The 15894-nt window shown below is 39.4% G+C and overlaps 4 protein-coding genes across 4 annotated transcripts; 3 read left to right on the forward strand and 1 right to left on the reverse strand.

The window, feature by feature from the left end:
* The first annotated feature begins 1 nt into the window (after position 1).
* LOC112461606 (TBC1 domain family member 23) lies at positions 2-3400 on the forward strand. The gene is made up of 9 exons (XM_025026927.1): positions 2-30; positions 425-645; positions 720-924; positions 1059-1295; positions 1371-1746; positions 1894-2107; positions 2190-2525; positions 2615-2747; positions 2825-3400. The coding sequence occupies exons 1-9, from the start codon at positions 2-4 to the stop codon at positions 3096-3098; spliced, it is 2025 nt and encodes a 674-aa protein (XP_024882695.1). The 3' UTR covers positions 3099-3400.
* A 2209-nt stretch (positions 3401-5609) lies between these two features.
* Positions 5610-7608, forward strand: LOC112461520 (UDP-galactose transporter senju). The gene is made up of 6 exons (XM_025026783.1): positions 5610-5891; positions 6033-6147; positions 6237-6283; positions 6388-6527; positions 6611-6754; positions 6827-7608. Exons 1-6 carry the CDS (start codon positions 5804-5806, stop codon positions 7301-7303), a joined length of 1011 nt encoding a protein of 336 aa, XP_024882551.1. The 5' UTR covers positions 5610-5803; the 3' UTR covers positions 7304-7608.
* An 855-nt stretch (positions 7609-8463) lies between these two features.
* Positions 8464-15886, forward strand: LOC112461519 (rabankyrin-5). Its single transcript, XM_025026782.1, has 13 exons — positions 8464-8616; positions 8686-8875; positions 8974-9083; positions 9172-9431; positions 9497-9646; positions 12207-12610; positions 12813-13526; positions 13625-13897; positions 14017-14458; positions 14532-14729; positions 14836-15076; positions 15201-15456; positions 15541-15886. Exons 1-13 carry the CDS (start codon positions 8613-8615, stop codon positions 15680-15682), a joined length of 3384 nt encoding a protein of 1127 aa, XP_024882550.1. The 5' UTR covers positions 8464-8612; the 3' UTR covers positions 15683-15886.
* On the reverse strand, positions 9703-11819 carry LOC112461521. Its single transcript, XM_025026784.1, has 4 exons — positions 11224-11819; positions 10971-11136; positions 10728-10901; positions 9703-10651 (listed from the first exon to the last, which is right to left on the reverse strand). The coding sequence occupies exons 2-4, from the start codon at positions 11026-11028 to the stop codon at positions 10374-10376; spliced, it is 510 nt and encodes a 169-aa protein (XP_024882552.1). The 5' UTR covers positions 11029-11136; positions 11224-11819; the 3' UTR covers positions 9703-10373.
* Positions 15887-15894: the final 8 nt, after the last annotated feature.

Consider the following 15894-nt stretch of genomic DNA (forward strand, 5'->3'; position numbering starts at 1 on the left):
GATGGCCTTACAAGAGGACGAGAACACCTGGTGAGCCGAGATCGCGCGGCTTTCTCGCCCCGTCGGGAGACGACGCGTCTCCTCGACGAGAACGCCGAACTTCGCGTCCGTCTGATTTCCGTCGATCCGCGACGCAGTTCGCAGCGCGCGAAGCTTACACGTGAAACGTAGAGAATGCAGCGTTGCACGCGTGCAGCTGCGACAGAGCGCAGTAGAGGATGTTTTTTGTTAGCGGAGCAACGCGAATTACGTAATGTCGTTTCAAAGCTTTTGCTAATTAACATGCTAATTGATACGCTACATCCGTGTAAATCGTAGACTCAAATGGCTATATAGTCGTGCTTACGTATCCTCAATTTACATACTTTCAAATGGCAGTTTTTGTCATTTCCATTAGCTCCAAGTTGATTCCTTGTTGTTTCAGGGTGTTGGAACTGGAGGCGGCGTTGCTCGACACGGAAGCACCGTCTGCGTCTGATATATATGCCATTTGTAAAGGCCAACCCATCCCTACAAGTTTAAGACCGGACGTCTGGCTGGCTTGCCTCTACGTTACTGATCGAGGTGATCAATTGAGCCAGTTTAGCGAAGTTTACGATTTACCTGAGCAAAATATAATTCGCGACGACTGTCAACAGTTTGTCGGTGAGTTTGACGTTGAAAGGATATTATGGAGGCTTCATTTATATTTATTAACAGCTGTTTATCAAACATTGCAGCAAAACTTGGAAACGATGACGAAGATAAAGTCTCGGTGGTTTCCGATCTTGAGTCCATACTAACATTTTATTGTAAAAGTAAGTGTAAACGATACGAAAGAGGAAATGGATGGCTAGAACTATTAGGTCCTTTAATAGCTTTAAAATTACCGCGCGCTGCAACTTATAATCTGTTTGAGGCAATAAGAGATATTTATATTCCAAGGTAAGGAAGAGAATCTATGTAATAGACATCTTTTTGCTTATATACTTGAATAAATATTGTTATTAGTGTTAATATAACATTTGTTATTTAATAACAAATATTTTTTTCATGATACCTTTAACTATTTTTTTTAGAGGCGAAACATATAGCTCGGTCTTGAGACTGCTGCTTCTCTATCATGAGCCGGAACTGTGCTCCTTCCTGGACACAAAAAGGATATCACCCGATCAATATACGAAAGTATGGATGAATACCCTCTTCGCCGGTGTCTGTTCATTACCAGCGGTCTGTACAATGTGGGACCTATACTTCATGCAGGCCGATCCCTTTTTCATGCTGTTCCTCTCACTTATCATGGTTATAAATGCCAGGTTAATATTGATTAAATTGATATTTAGGTATTGTACATTTGTTCACATTATCTAAAGTAATTCTTATCTTTGTAGAGAGCAAATTTTGAGCATGAAAGACGAGGACAAACAAAGTATAATAGACGCGATAGCAGTAATGCCCTGTGCTTTGGAAGCGGAAGATGTAACCGATTTCTGTTCCTTGGCACAGTATTATGCAATGAAGACCCCAACGTCTTTCAAACAGGACTTGTATCCCGTAATGTTTGGTGAAAGCTCTGATGAGAAGCTAATATCCCACGCATTGTGTTTACCTGTATCGGCGCAAGAATTAGTAGAGAATGCTATCGAAGCTCCATCCGTACCCAATGGCACCGTTGAGTCTGTTAGATTCTTTCTCGTGGATTGTAGACCTGCCGAACAGTATAACGCAGGCCACTTACCAACGGCGTTTCATCTCGATTGCAACTTGGTAAATTATTGAATTACACAAAAGTACTTAAAAAAATTTTTTTTAGATCTATATTAAGTTAACAGTTTAAAATTTATTAAAATCACGTATGTAACTTTATAAATTTTGGTATAAAAGAAAATCAAATATATTTCTATCTTTTTTTAGATGCTGCAAGAACCTGCCGCGTTTGCTACAGCCGTACAAGGCTTACTACAAGCTCAGCGTCAAGCATTAGCTGTTGGTTCGCAAGCTGGCGGAGAACATCTTTGCTTTCTGGGAAGTGGTAGACAAGAGGAAGATCGCTACACGCATATGGTAGTGGCGTCCTTTTTACAAAAACATACACAATACGTGAGCATGGTTACCTCTGGATATCAGGGTATTTATTCTTTATTTTTTGATATACTTTGACCAAGATAAATTTATGTTCTCTTCATATATAATTATGATTTTGTTTTCAGCCATTCATGAATATTTCGGTGACGAAGTGGTGTCAAGTCTCATTGATCACACGTCGCAACATTGTCTAGTGTGTAATGCTAATATGTTAGAGGAAAATTCAAACGAAGCAAGCCCAATTAAAGTCAAAAACAACAATTCGGATCTCTTGGGCAAGATTGGATTAGCTATGAAACTAAAGAGTCAGGAAGTAAAGGGAAAGTTATTTGATTATATTGTCAATCCTACGGCAAATGTCGATAGCAATATGGAAAAAAGAGATAGCAAAGACTTGGACTATATTAGACGTCAGAGAAAGACCGCGCCTGTGTTTAGCATAGACGACGATCAAGAGATAGGTAATTACATTCTTCAGATTATCCTTAAGTGATCTTGAATTGCTTATCGTAGAGGAAACTAATTTAATCTGACGACCTGTCTCTCGTAGATATGACAATGACTAATAATGAAAGTGAAGAGCCTATCGAAGTAGTATCTATACAACAATGGATGAAGGATCCGAGGTTATTACATTCCTTTAAATGCCAAGAGGTGAAAGTTAATGGCGATCTCTGTGATAGGTGAGCAATAGATAAGAAAAAGGGATTTTCTTTCGATACATAGAGATAATCATGTGTGCACGGTTTTTTTGTTTCAGTCAACTATTGGTTACCGATAGTCATCTTATAGTACTGCGAGAAATCCCGGAGCGAAAAGGCGCCGCACACGTAATCGTGAAACGTCCCTTAACGAGTATCGTCAAAATAACGTCGAGAAAGCGGCACGCCGATCTAATAACTTTCAAATACGGTACGACACAATATAATGACACGGTTATTTCCGATATGGATAAATTTCTTATACCAAACGCGAGCGAAGCGACCAAGTTAATCACGCAACAGATCATGAGACAACTGAAAACGTCAGATTAATATTATGAACACGTATTTTATTTATAAAGCAATTTCAGCTAATGTACAGATGTTATAAAGTTTAATTTATGATAAGTTTTTTTCCTAAAAAATGTATCTTCGGTATAAACCAGTTATTTGATTTTTTTTACGATTATTTATTGAGGTAATTATTCGTTCATTTTTTATTGTATTAAATATAGTCATTTGAATCAATATAGAGATATACACTGGATATGGACAACAGAATAATTAACAAAAACGATAAACTTTAGACATTGAGTAAAAATATTTCCGATATTGTTAATTTTTGTGGGAACTACATATAATTGTATTACGAACAGATTAATTTTTATGAAAATGTCCATGTAATTTCTTATGTTTAATTAATCGGATAACTTTACGTCATTTATACTTTTTTCAATATCATGACGGTATGACTGACCTAAAAACCAATGCGTTCATAACTTTGTAAATCACGTTTATATATAATTATTGTTAGCCAAACAATTTAGAAATTAGATTTCTAATAGAAATATCTAAAGGCCTCTACTCCGAATCTTTGTTGCGTGACAATTTGCATAAAATTTTCGAAGTGCTAACGTTAGCGAAGACTATTTGATTAGATTAAGGTTCTGTAGAAAGTGGAAAATGCAAAGAGCTAAGTTGATACTAATACATATGTGCCTGCCTAATGCACATTGTTGATTGTTTCTTTGGTTGTGTTCGTGCATGGGAGGAATAAGTATTCAAAAATATTTATCTACTTTAATTGGCATCGTGGTCCTAACGTGATTTTAATATATTTCTACATGCTCGAATATTTGCATTTTATAGATCGCCATATTGCAAATGTGTTTTCGTAGGAAGTAACTTATTTATACAAATTATATAAGTGAATATTAGGTGCAATATTTGCAGGCAAATAGTACCTTTCGCAATATCTACTCTTCTGAATTTTTCAGAGCCAGTTTTAGCTATTCTACATTAGAAGAAAATACTTGAAATTTTTAAAACAAGCTTATAATTATCAATCAAATCTTTTCGGTAACAAAATATTATAAATATTATAATATTTTTCCTATTTCTTTGCAAAACTTGTGCTTACACAAGATATATATATTTTTTATAATATCAATACTAAAACGAAAGTATGTAAGGTATCCCTGAAATTCTTAAGTGAATAAAATCCCAAAGTTTTACTTCAGGGAAGCTCTGTATCTTCTTTAATTTATATTTGTGATAAGTTGTAGTAGTTAATATTGCATATTACTTGCCTCTTATAATCTATGAGAATTTCGGTATTATATGCTCTATTAATAAATTAATAAATGAGTTTTCCTGTAGCTGCACAGCTTGTATGTTATTGTTTGAGAATGCGGATTTTTTACGTTTACTTATATGTTTACATTTACACATAAATTAGTTAAATCAACTAAAAAAAAAATTTTTAACATCTAAAAATTATATAAAGATTTACTAGAAAACTGGAGAATGTACATATATGTTGTTAACAATTTGAGTATTATCAACACCGACAATTGTATGCAACATATATATTATAGGTTTTAAATTATCAATAATACACATCGTGCGAGTATATGTGATAAAACTTTTCATATATGTGCTTCCGAACAGACAATTTGAGATGAAAGGTGGAAATGAGTCACATATAGACAGCAATAGAAAATCAACTTTTAAGAGATTAAACGTATGGAAATTGTCGAAAACTCCCAAATACATGTTTATAGATGTGTATTGTGTATATAACAAAAAGGCCATGTAATATATTACAGAAATAATATATATATAATAAAAAGTTAACAACAAAGTAACTCAAACACTGTATTAAATTCCTTTATCGAATTAATTCAACGACAAAACTCTTATTGCTAATGTCAACGCTGTAAATAATTTAGTATAATTTATAGAAAAATAGATGTGGATTTGTGGGATTGTATACGTGTATATGTATATGTATACATGCATATATATTTTTTTTCCTGTATAGATTAAAAAATAATATTAGTCAACTTAGAAGCCGGTACCATATCATTACTGATACGCCATTATCAGCATTTTCAGCGCTAAGTACGATACTTTGTAAGATATATGTTTAAATACAGTAATTTACTATGTCCTTTCTATTTCTCTATTCCACTAAAAATAAATTAAGAAAAAAAATTATCTAAGAAAATGATGTGCTGGTTCTTTATTATTAAAAAAATTTTTTTTATTTTGGAATTACATCGTTAAAAAATTTCATCGTTATAGATTATAGATTTTCTTCAATTTTGCGACAACAGCAAAAGTACGCGATTAAATATGCACAACATAGTAAACGACGGAAAATCCAGTTTGTAGATAAAAAAATAACTGGTTCTACAGGTTAATAAACACACGATATGCGTACATTTATTTATATAATTCTACGTTTGGAGTATAAATGACCATGAGTATAATGAGGGCATTTTGGAGATTGAGATAAATATAAATATATAAATAGTAGAATTCGCGCAGCTGGCGAAAGCGTGGCGTATATATGTGTGTTATTGGAACGTACGCACACATGCGCAGAATGTGTTGATATGTGTAGTAGTATCAGCCAGTATCCGGCCTTTGCTGGTGCGCGTTGACGTGCATACGTACAAAACCGGAGAAGGAATGACTCTCAAACGTGATGGCCCAAAATTGTTCAAGCTGAAGTGGCCAAGAAAAGTCGAAGGATGGGAGGGATAAACTGGGGCGAATTGTTTCCGGGAAGGTGGAGTCCCGTTATTTTCATCTCCTATATAGCTCTCTTCATAAACCAAGGTATGTTGATCACATGTTTTGTAAGCAACCCTCTCATCTTGCTTGCTATAAGCAACAAATGAGAAAAATAAAACAGGGATTTTATTAATTAAACGTGAATTGCCGTTAAATTTGACATCGGAATTCAATAATCTCCTGCAGGTATTCTCGTGACGTGGTCTCAGAGAAGCGGCCGCTACGAATATAATATTGTGGCAGTTGTGCTGATGACAGAAGTTCTGAAATTGGTCATATCCACAGCACTCTACTGCAAAGAGTAAGTAACTCGAGAATTCGTAGTTTGTTTACAGCTGACATCATCTTAGCTTGATTTTTATCTTATCAGTATTAATTCTGAATTTGCAGTAATAGCATCCTAACGCTTCTCCAGGAGACGAGGAAGAATAAAAAGGGTGAGATTAAAAATAGAGATAAAGAATTCCAGGAACTTACTATATAAATGCCCAGCACGATCGATTTCCAAAGGATACTAAAGAAAACTTCTGTCAATTTTTAGTGCTTCTGCTATACATGATACCTGCGCTTTTATATTGCCTGTACAACAATCTAGCATTTGTCAATCTGGCTAGATTCGACCCCACGACTTACTACGTCTTGCTGCAACTCCGCGTTGTACTTACGGGAATCATTTTCCAGGTATCAATAATGTTGCTTTCAGTGTAGGAGAGTAGAACAACGACGTGTTGAACAGATAATGTAAGAATTCTGATTTCTTCTAGGTCATATTTAGCAAAAAGTTGTCCGCGACGCAGTGGTTTTCCCTAGTGATCTTGACAGTCGGCTGCATGGTAAAGCACTTTGACGCCCACGTCCTTGGCACGGAATTCCACGTAGATATTTTTCTACTTCTAATTCTTGTACAAGTGAGTCACCTATCACTGATATATGAGAATGGAGACGCGATATGTTATCTTGAAAAACATCTTGCTTTACAGACAACATGCTCCTGCTTAGCCGGGGTGTATAACGAATATTTGCTGAAACGACAAGGCGCGGACATCGACATTTTTATACAGAACGTATTTATGTACATCGACAGTATTTTCTGCAACATTGTGGCGATTGTCCTGTTAAGCGCATTCACGAACGGCGTTGACGAAACGCTGACCAATGTCGAGATCGGTACGTTTCTGCAGCCGAAAGTAATCCTAATTATGTTGAACAATTCGCTCGTCGGGATAATAACGAGCTTCTTCCTGAAGACCTTGAATTCCATATTGAAGACCTTCGCTAGCGCGGTGGAGCTGATTTTTACAGCGATGCTATGCTGGATTCTATTTAGCATACCTATTAGCACGAACACCATCGTTTCTATAGCTATGGTGAGCTTCGCCGTCGTTTTATATTCGAGAAATCCCGTACAGAACGTTCAACCTAAAGAGACGGCGGAAAGTGGGAAGCTTCTGGTGTAAACGACAGTATTATAAATTCTTTTTCCAAATGACGATGTAATCGCCAACTGAAATTGCAAAACAAAGTGTACGTTACCATTAGCCTTAAGCCGTTATATGCTTTATCGCGCGACGATGATTATGTGATATAAGGTTGTTAAGTTAAGATAATGACTGAACGCTTGAATAAAAATATCAGTTTCTTTCAACAAATCATTAGAAAATTAAGTAGATGATTTAACGAGCGATATTAAGCGATATTAATTGCGAAAAAATATTTTTATATTTCTCAAAGCCTTTTTGAACAAAAACGAAATAGACTAAGATCTGAGTGGCAATACTTTGCGATACCTTATCAAATTCTAGTGTCTTTCTCTAACTGTGTTTGTATTATATATCTAATCTCTTATTAAAAAAAGGGCATTTCGCAGAAATTAGAGCAAAACATCAATCACGTATTATACTTGTTCTTTGAATTTTAATTTTTACGGATATCTTTTATAATAAAATTCGATATCTGGACAAGGAAAGATCGTTAAACGTTTTAGCTTTTGGATTTCAATTCCGATTTATTCCAAATCGCTCGCCCCAGACCCCAGACACGTGAAAATCAGCCTTAATTAACACTCTCGCAAAACGATTCATATCGCTTCATTCAATTGTGATCATATGGTGGCCAATGCAGGCGTCTTCTTCATTGGTCACTTTGCGCAACGTCGCGGCTTTAAATTTAAAGACCATTTAACTAATTGCGCTCCTCGTCGCTCCCTCCCATCATCACTGCAATGTCTTTCCTCCGAATACATTCGTCTCTTTTCCGCGTGACGAGCGACTTCGCGATCGCGCCACTTTTCATTATCTATTCCAATCTATTCGTAGAAGCGCTGAGCGAAGCGATCTGTAAAAAATCCTTGATAATTCACTGTCAAGAAGAGGAGGGGAACAGCCGCTCTCTCCCTTTCTCTTTCAAGTCGTCTCTCTTCGTCGCGCACGTGTGCGTGCGTGCGAGCGCGTGCGATGACAGATTCCGTAATGACGTCGTGGGCGTGAGTGTGTGTGCGCGACACATGTGCGGTGTGCCGCGGCGGCGTTCTGCGTTCTCCCGAGGGCCCGACGATCCTCCCCTCGGAATCTCGCTCGTCGTCGGCCGTCTCCTTTTTTTTTTCTCGCGTCTCTCCTCGCCGACGGATCCCGTGCGCGTGCTAATGAGCGTGCGTTAACGCGCGGCGGGCCCGCGCCACAAACGATAACGTCGCGTCGAATAGCACCGAGTTCGGAACGTCGGACGTGACGGTCTCTGTCTCTCTCTCTCTCCCCTTCTCTTTCGATCATGGGTAAGTTTTCGGCACCTGGCCGTCCTCGCCAAGTTCACGCGTTCTCACACGGACGCTGATCCGTTTCAGAGGACCCGACGGAGGCGCAGAAGTGGCAGCATCATCTGGCCCTGCTGCGGGAGCAATACGTCAATTTGTACAACTCGAACGCGGAGCTGCAACGGGAGTACGCCGTCGCCACGGCCGAGAAGCAGGAGGGCGGATTTGCCGGCAGACTCCTGGCGACGGTGGCATCCTTGTACTGTCAGCATCGTTACAGGTATCCCTTACGCGTATAACCTGAAATCTCAGCCGTCTTTTTGTAATAACAATAACGTAGAGAATTAAGGATTCTGATTCCGAAAATTGTGTTTTCAGTGATATAAGTATAAAACTGACCGACCAAGAGATACCGGCACACAAATTCGTGCTGTCTGCCAGGACTGATTTCTTCAGCGACGCGGCCCTTGTCGAAAAGACCGTTTTAGGTTAGATAAGCTTGTATATCGTCGCATATTCGTCCGTGTCTTGTTCTTACTTTAATTACATTGTTATGTTTATCACGATTGTTCCCAGATTGGAGCAATTTAAGCAACGCCGTTGCGTTAGTGCTGCTGAAATGGATTTACACAGGCAAAGTGGCTCAGGAACACTTGACGTTGGATTTGATGAAAGCGGCGGCTGGTTTTCAGCTGTCCGAGTTGGTGGATCAGTGCGAAAGGTATCTGATTGGGACGGTGGGATTGAAGAATTGTGTGGGATTGTACTCGGCTGCCGAGGAACTGGGCACTCTGAAATTGAAAGAGCATTGCAGCTCCTTAATTTCAGCACATTGGGTAAGATCACAATTGTCGGAGTAAAGCTATTAACCTTATACCTAAAATACTCATACATCTTGCAGGAAGATCTGACGGGCGAGGACTTTAAGGAAATGCCAGGTTCTCTGTTGTACAAGTTACTGCAAACCAAGAGTAAATATCCTTTGCACGCAGCGGTACGCTTGATGCGCGAGGACGTCGTGTTTCTGTACTTGGTGGAACACAATGCTGAGGTAAGAGTTCTCTTCTCCTGCCTCTTGATCATTGAAAGCCCAAACGTGACGCAATATGCATTGAAATAAATTTTATTGAAGTAATTTCAAATCATCTGTTACATAATTACTTACATAATTCATACAATGCATATGAACATAATATGAAAATATTGTACTGCTAAAGTACAGAGATTTAATATTATAATTTGTCATTGTGTTAAATATCTTAAATGTGGCAATATTATTATAATCAATATTCACAGCTCGAGTTTGAATGTTAAGTACTTGCATGCACAAAGTATGCTTTGTTTATGAACATTAAATGACAGTTTTGGTCTTACTTTTTGGCAGTGCTTATGTATAGAGATACTAGATATAAAATATTTCTAACTATAAATTAAGAAAGATTACTCCAGAATACTTTCTTTAATTCCTGATAAACATTTTTTTGCATTCAAAAGCATGTATTATTCCAAATTATAAATATCGAAATAGAAATTCGGAAATTACAAAATTAAAAATAAATTATTTAATGTAACAATTGTACGAAACATGTTAATTGTTTATGGTCATTCTTACTGGATAGGCCTGTAATTCTGTATTGTATGATATTTGCAATTTGTTACGAAGGATCTCTGCACTCCATAATTAACAGGAGAGCCTTACTTGTCTTGTGCACACAAAACTTTCGTACGAATTGCACTTTCTTTTAAAAAACACATTATGTGCGATAAACTATAAAGTTTTACAACAATCTTACAATTAGCAGCGCTAATATCGCCCCACATACTTTGTTAAACGTCCCAATTTGCGGGGGAGATGAATTGCACAAGTGGAAACTGCAAAAACAGTATTCGGGTGGGCCAGTAGGTGCGCCTCTGTGTTCTCCAATAAAACAACCCTCCTCGTAAGCGGATGTTATGACCTCTTCCTTTTTGTACCACTGTTTATCGGCGTCATTGTAAGTGTGAGAAGTATATTTCTGAGGCGCGCAATCTCGCTGAACAGTGGTCACTATAGATGCTGAAAGAAGGAGCTCGATAAACAAATTGTCTGCGCTATCGCTTAGCGGTAACGCCTGCGATAGTCATCTACCTACTTTTAGACTTGTATTCAACAGTTCTCTTCATACAAAGTGTCGAAGTCGGACAAAACACCTGGAATTTGGCACTCCCATCGAAATGGGAACAAAGCATTTCTGTATCATCCGGATTTGCGAGCGTCATGAGACACTTGAAACACGAAATACCTTCCGCCTGTCCTGGTGAAATGTCTATAAAACATTCAAGACATTAATCTCACGTTCTTTTGCTACATAACGGTAATATAAAAAGAAACATACATGGTAGAATACTGATACATAATACCATAATCTGCAGACTTGGCTTTAAGCTGTACATTTTATTCACGATATCGTTCGTATTCCATCAAGGAGTAATTATTACTTAAATCAGTAATGAGGTATTTACTTGATCACCTTATTTCAATAATAATAATGATGATAGAATCTGAAACAATATTTGAATTACATTTATATATTAACGTTTAACATGAAATTTTTATTGCTTTCTCTTCAAGATTAAAATTTCACCAACCAATTAAGATAGAAGATATCGTCCAGATGTTTTGCCTAAGTAACCTTATCCTGCACGGAATTAAAAGCCCCAATTATAGGTAATTAAATTACTCCTTCAATTGTCGATAGATCTTCTGTTTGAGATTCGTTGGAAATCGCTAGATTTCACCGCTGGATGATCTTTCCAAATTGGACTTATTTCCGGTCTCATTATCTTCCTAATTAGCGTGCACTGGCATATCGACGTTCGTCGCCAAATAGAGCAGCGGATAAGCGGTGCCCACCTATCGTAGGGTTTCACCGTTTGCGTAACGACGCATCGTAACGGCTTGCTGATTTGACACGCACCACGAGATACCGTCGCGGACCCGCCTCGCGCGACAACGCATCAGAAACGCAATGGAACGACGACTGGTCGACGGCCGATTGCGGTCGGTTGGGCGGACCGCAGGCCACGTCATCCGCCTCGACGATGCCTTAATACTCCTTCGGTCTTCCATGTATATCAGAAAATAATCTCCATACTTCCTCCACTTTTTCACGCTGACCCGATACCGTCCGTGCCATTCCAGCGCGTATACACACGCACACGTGCACGCGCGAGCGCACGCAGCTGACGCAGGCAGAGACCAGCCGCGCTGATAGCAGTGACTCTCAAACCTCAGTTTCTACAACTGTTGTTATGATTTGATATTATTTTTCAAAAGTAAAATATTTGAAACGCTACTTTAAATATACGTTCATTCAAAATGCAAACAAGTGTTTAATTATAACATCGTTGTTTTATATCATTTTTATTATTTTATTATTGTCAAGATATTCCATTACTGTATAGATTTATAATACAAATGCTTTTGGCGATAAAATGCAACTTGCAAGCTGTGAAATTGCACCTCGTTTTATAGAGTAATCTTTAAATCAATTTTAAACAAGCTGAAGAGGACGAATCTCTCGATAATCTTCTGTTTCTTGATGATAACGTTGCGACTATTTTATGTTCAGCTTCCGAAAGCAGTCAATGCTGTGGATCACAAAGGAGAAACGGCTCTAGAAGTTGCCCTGAAAACTCGCCAGCCGTCTCTGGCTCGCACCCTCGTGGAGCACGGAGCGGACCTGAGCGCGAAGGACGCGAGGGGTCTTTCTCTCCTTCATTCGGCTATCTTAAAGGGAGACTCCTACTCGTCCGAATTCATAATCGAGCAGCTGGAGAACAATGGCAGCGTGCAGAAGTTGTGCGAGGCTGTGAGAATTAACGAGGGCGCGAAGAATGCGGCTGACCTTAAGCAACTGGAAGGCTGCACTGCCTTGCATCTAGTGGCGAAGCACAATACGGAAAACATGCTGGCGGTTGGATCGAGATTACTCCAAGCGGGAATCGATCCGAACTTGCAAGACCACAGGGGATGGTAAATTTGTCACCCTCTGTGTAAAACTTTCTACTTGAAAATTGTTAGCTTTCACGTTATATTTCGAGTAATGCAAAAGCTATATGATTGATAGAATTTAAAATAGAATTCGTAGAGCGTTTATAACTAAATATATCAAGATTATTCCTTTCTTGCTTATGATTTTGTTCTTTAATAATATATATTCTCCGTCTTTTTACAGGACTGCGCTTCACAGCTGTATTTCGGAGAAAAACGAGATGCTGTTCGATCTGTTACTCGAGGCGAAGAATATAGATGTAGATCAAACTACGAACGAAGATGACACACCGTTGTGTTTCGCGATGAAGACGGAACCCTTCAACGAATACTTCGCGTCGAAACTGTTAATTAAGGGCGCTATACCGAATCCAACGTACGATGCCACCGGGGACACGTTGCTCCATATCTTGACGCGAGAACGCAGAGAAGGAGCGGCGTTATTCTTAGTGGAAAATTCTAATAACAATTTAACGAAAACCAACAACGAAGGTTTCACGATACTGCATGAAGCGTGCAGGGTCGGCTTAAAAGATCTGACTCCCGCTCTACTGAGAAACGGGCTGCCGACCGATGTCGTTACCCTTTCCACTGGCGACGCGGCAATTCATTTCGCCATTTCGAATCTGTATACTGACATAGTCATCGAACTGTTGGACGCTACAAGCTCGGATTCGCAGCTAACTATTAAGAATAACGCGAATGAGACACCTCTGAGCTTGGCTATTAAAGCACCGTTCAAGAAGGGTAAAGATATCGTGTTGGCTGTGATAAAAGCTGGAGCCGACGTGAATGAGCGCAACGAAGAAGGCCTGACGTTGTTGCATCAGGCGATATTGAAGGAGGATTCGGCTACAGCGATATTTCTGTTAGAAAATGGTGCTGACATGAATGCAAAGTGAGTTTAATAATTAATAATTGAAACTTACAGAAATCTACTTGCAACCATAGTCTCAATTTTTTACAATTATTAACAATTATATTTTGTATGCGCAGAACAGCCAATGGAGAAACGCCGTTACAACTATGCGTACATTGTAGACTGGGCGAAGTGGTGGAAGCTCTTTGCAGGCGAGGCGTAGATACCTCAATAGGATGCCCGTTGTGGGACGCTTTGGACTCGGATCAAGAAGATACTGCGTCAATCCTGGTTAAACACGGAGCGGACACCGATTGTTGGGGTCCCGGCCCCGATGGCTGTCAGCAAACGTTGTTACACAGAGCGATCGACGATAACAAAGAGGATATCGCACAGTTTCTGATCAGAAGGTGCGCAAATTTTTTCAATCGAAAAAAAATGATAATTCGATTTATCACAAACAATTTATTTAAAATATTTCAGATATTATAATTTATTTTTTTTTTAATGACAATTTATTATGTCATAGTGGATGCGACTTGAATGCTCCGAGACGACCTGGTCCAAACGGTGCTGGCGGAGACGAGGCAAGAGATGAGTGCACGCCGTTACATTTATGTTGCCAATGGGGACTCGAGCAAGTCGTTCAGACGCTCATCGAGCATGGAGCCGATGTAAATGCCCGCGACGCGGAGGGAAAAACACCTGTGCACGTGGCGATACAGAATCAGCATACGCAGATCATTTCTCTTCTGCTGTATCATCCGAATATAGATCTGAATAAGAGAGACAAGAAGGGACTGACGCCTTTCGCAACCGCTCTGACAGTCCGCAACAACAAAGCTGCACAAGCGATATTAGAGAGATTACCTAAGGCCGCCGAACAATACGACAATAAGGGCAGGAACTTCTTGCATACTGCCATACAGAAGGGTGACATGGAGAGCATTCTATTTTTACTGTCGATACAGGTACTGCATTTAACTTGCGTGGCTAGTTCGTTGTATATAAAGCCAGTATCTGCAGCCGATCGTCTCTTTTCAGGTAGACGTAAATTCGAGAATACACGACGTTACGCAAACGCCACCCTTACATCTCGCAGGCATGTCGGGAAACGAGATGTTGGTGCGAAGTTTGATTTTGGCGGGTGCTCGTGTCAACGATACAGATGCAAATAGGAATACCGCGCTGCATGTGGCTGCCAAAGCGGGACACGCCACTGTCGTTTCCGCGTTGTTGCAAGTAAGACAGAAACTAGCGCGCTAAGCACCTAAATCAACAGTCGTGTCATGATCTCGACACACCTACGATATCTCGCGACAAACTAATCCCCGTTTATTTTGCGTAGAACAACATCAACTTTGACGCGGTAAACGCGGACGGTGACAACGCGTTGCACGTAGCTGTAAGAGAAGGCCATGTATCGGTAGTGCGGACGTTGTTGACCGAATGTACATTGGATGCGGAAGCGGTGAATCTCAAGGGTCGCAATCCTTTACACGAATTAGCTAGATGCGCGAGGGACAACGCTGCGACGATATGCGACCTATTTTTAGAATGCATGTCGCAATATCCAGTCAATAACGCAGGTAAAAAAAACAAAAATTATTTCAAAAGATTAAAATTATTCTGAAGGACATTGCAATCTCTCTCTCTTAACTGAATCATATATTATATGTGTCTACACTGTCTACTATTGAATTTATATTTCAGACTTGGATGGGAACACGCCGTTGTTGATCGCGTACATGAAGGGCAATGGCAATCTTTGTAGAACGCTAGTGAAAGCCGGAGCGTGCCTAGGTTCGATGAATAAAGATGGAATTACGATCTTCAACTATCAAGTAGCGACGAAACAGCTGTTATATAGACTGTTGGACTCCCTGACGCAAGAAGCGCCGTGGTCCGACAAGGATTGCTGCTTGGAGTGCGGAACAAAATTCTCTCTCACAATGCGCAAGCATCATTGGTACCGTCGGATCGTTTTAACACAAAAATCGAACATGTTGATCTCTCAAACGGGCATATATCTTATTTTCCTTTCTTTTTTCAGCCGACACTGTGGACGAATTTTGTGCAGCAAGTGTTCCGGTCAGGATGTGCCGATCTTGAAATTTGGCTTGAACAAGCCGGTACGCGTATGCAACGTATGCTTCGACGTATTGCTGGGCACCGGTTCTCTTCAACCGTCATAGTTGAAATAAGAATTTATATACGACAACTGATGAAAGGAAAGATCATTCCAAAAATTTTTTTATACGAAGAAAAGGCAGATGTGAACTGAACCGAAAGTCTGTGTGTAGTTGTACGCCATTGATATTTTATGTATCCTATTGTATACATATTGTTCAGATTTGTTAAAACTATCTCATAGAGTTGAAATACAGATGAAGAGGAAACCGCGTGT

Source organism: Temnothorax curvispinosus, unplaced genomic scaffold (assembly GCF_003070985.1).
Source record: "Temnothorax curvispinosus isolate PA1 unplaced genomic scaffold, ASM307098v1 QBEX01011515.1, whole genome shotgun sequence".
Classification (NCBI taxonomy): domain Eukaryota; kingdom Metazoa; phylum Arthropoda; class Insecta; order Hymenoptera; family Formicidae; genus Temnothorax; species Temnothorax curvispinosus.

Bases quoted from the DNA above. Each gene is read 5' to 3' on its own strand.
- LOC112461519 (XM_025026782.1), top strand. The intron at 13,898-14,016 runs GTGCGCAAATTT...ATTATGTCATAG, and splicing joins GCACAGTTTCTGATCAGAAG to TGGATGCGACTTGAATGCTC. The intron at 14,459-14,531 runs GTACTGCATTTA...GTCTCTTTTCAG, and splicing joins TATTTTTACTGTCGATACAG to GTAGACGTAAATTCGAGAAT.
- LOC112461520 (XM_025026783.1), top strand. From the start codon at position 5,804: ATGGGAGGGATAAACTGGGGCGAATTGTTTCCGGGAAGGTGGAGTCCC. The intron at 6,148-6,236 runs GTAAGTAACTCG...CTGAATTTGCAG, and splicing joins ACAGCACTCTACTGCAAAGA to TAATAGCATCCTAACGCTTC. The intron at 6,284-6,387 runs GTGAGATTAAAA...GTCAATTTTTAG, and splicing joins GACGAGGAAGAATAAAAAGG to TGCTTCTGCTATACATGATA.
- LOC112461521 (XM_025026784.1), bottom strand. From the start codon at position 11,028: ATGTACAGCTTAAAGCCAAGTCTGCAGATTATGGTATTATGTATCAGT. The intron at 10,902-10,970 runs GTATGTTTCTTT...AATGTTTTATAG, and splicing joins ATGTATCAGTATTCTACCAT to ACATTTCACCAGGACAGGCG. The intron at 10,652-10,727 runs GTAGGTAGATGA...TCCTTCTTTCAG, and splicing joins TGTTGAATACAAGTCTAAAA to CATCTATAGTGACCACTGTT.
- LOC112461606 (XM_025026927.1), top strand. From the start codon at position 2: ATGGCCTTACAAGAGGACGAGAACACCTG. The intron at 1,296-1,370 runs GTTAATATTGAT...TTATCTTTGTAG, and splicing joins ATCATGGTTATAAATGCCAG to AGAGCAAATTTTGAGCATGA. The intron at 2,748-2,824 runs GTGAGCAATAGA...TTTTTGTTTCAG, and splicing joins AATGGCGATCTCTGTGATAG to TCAACTATTGGTTACCGATA.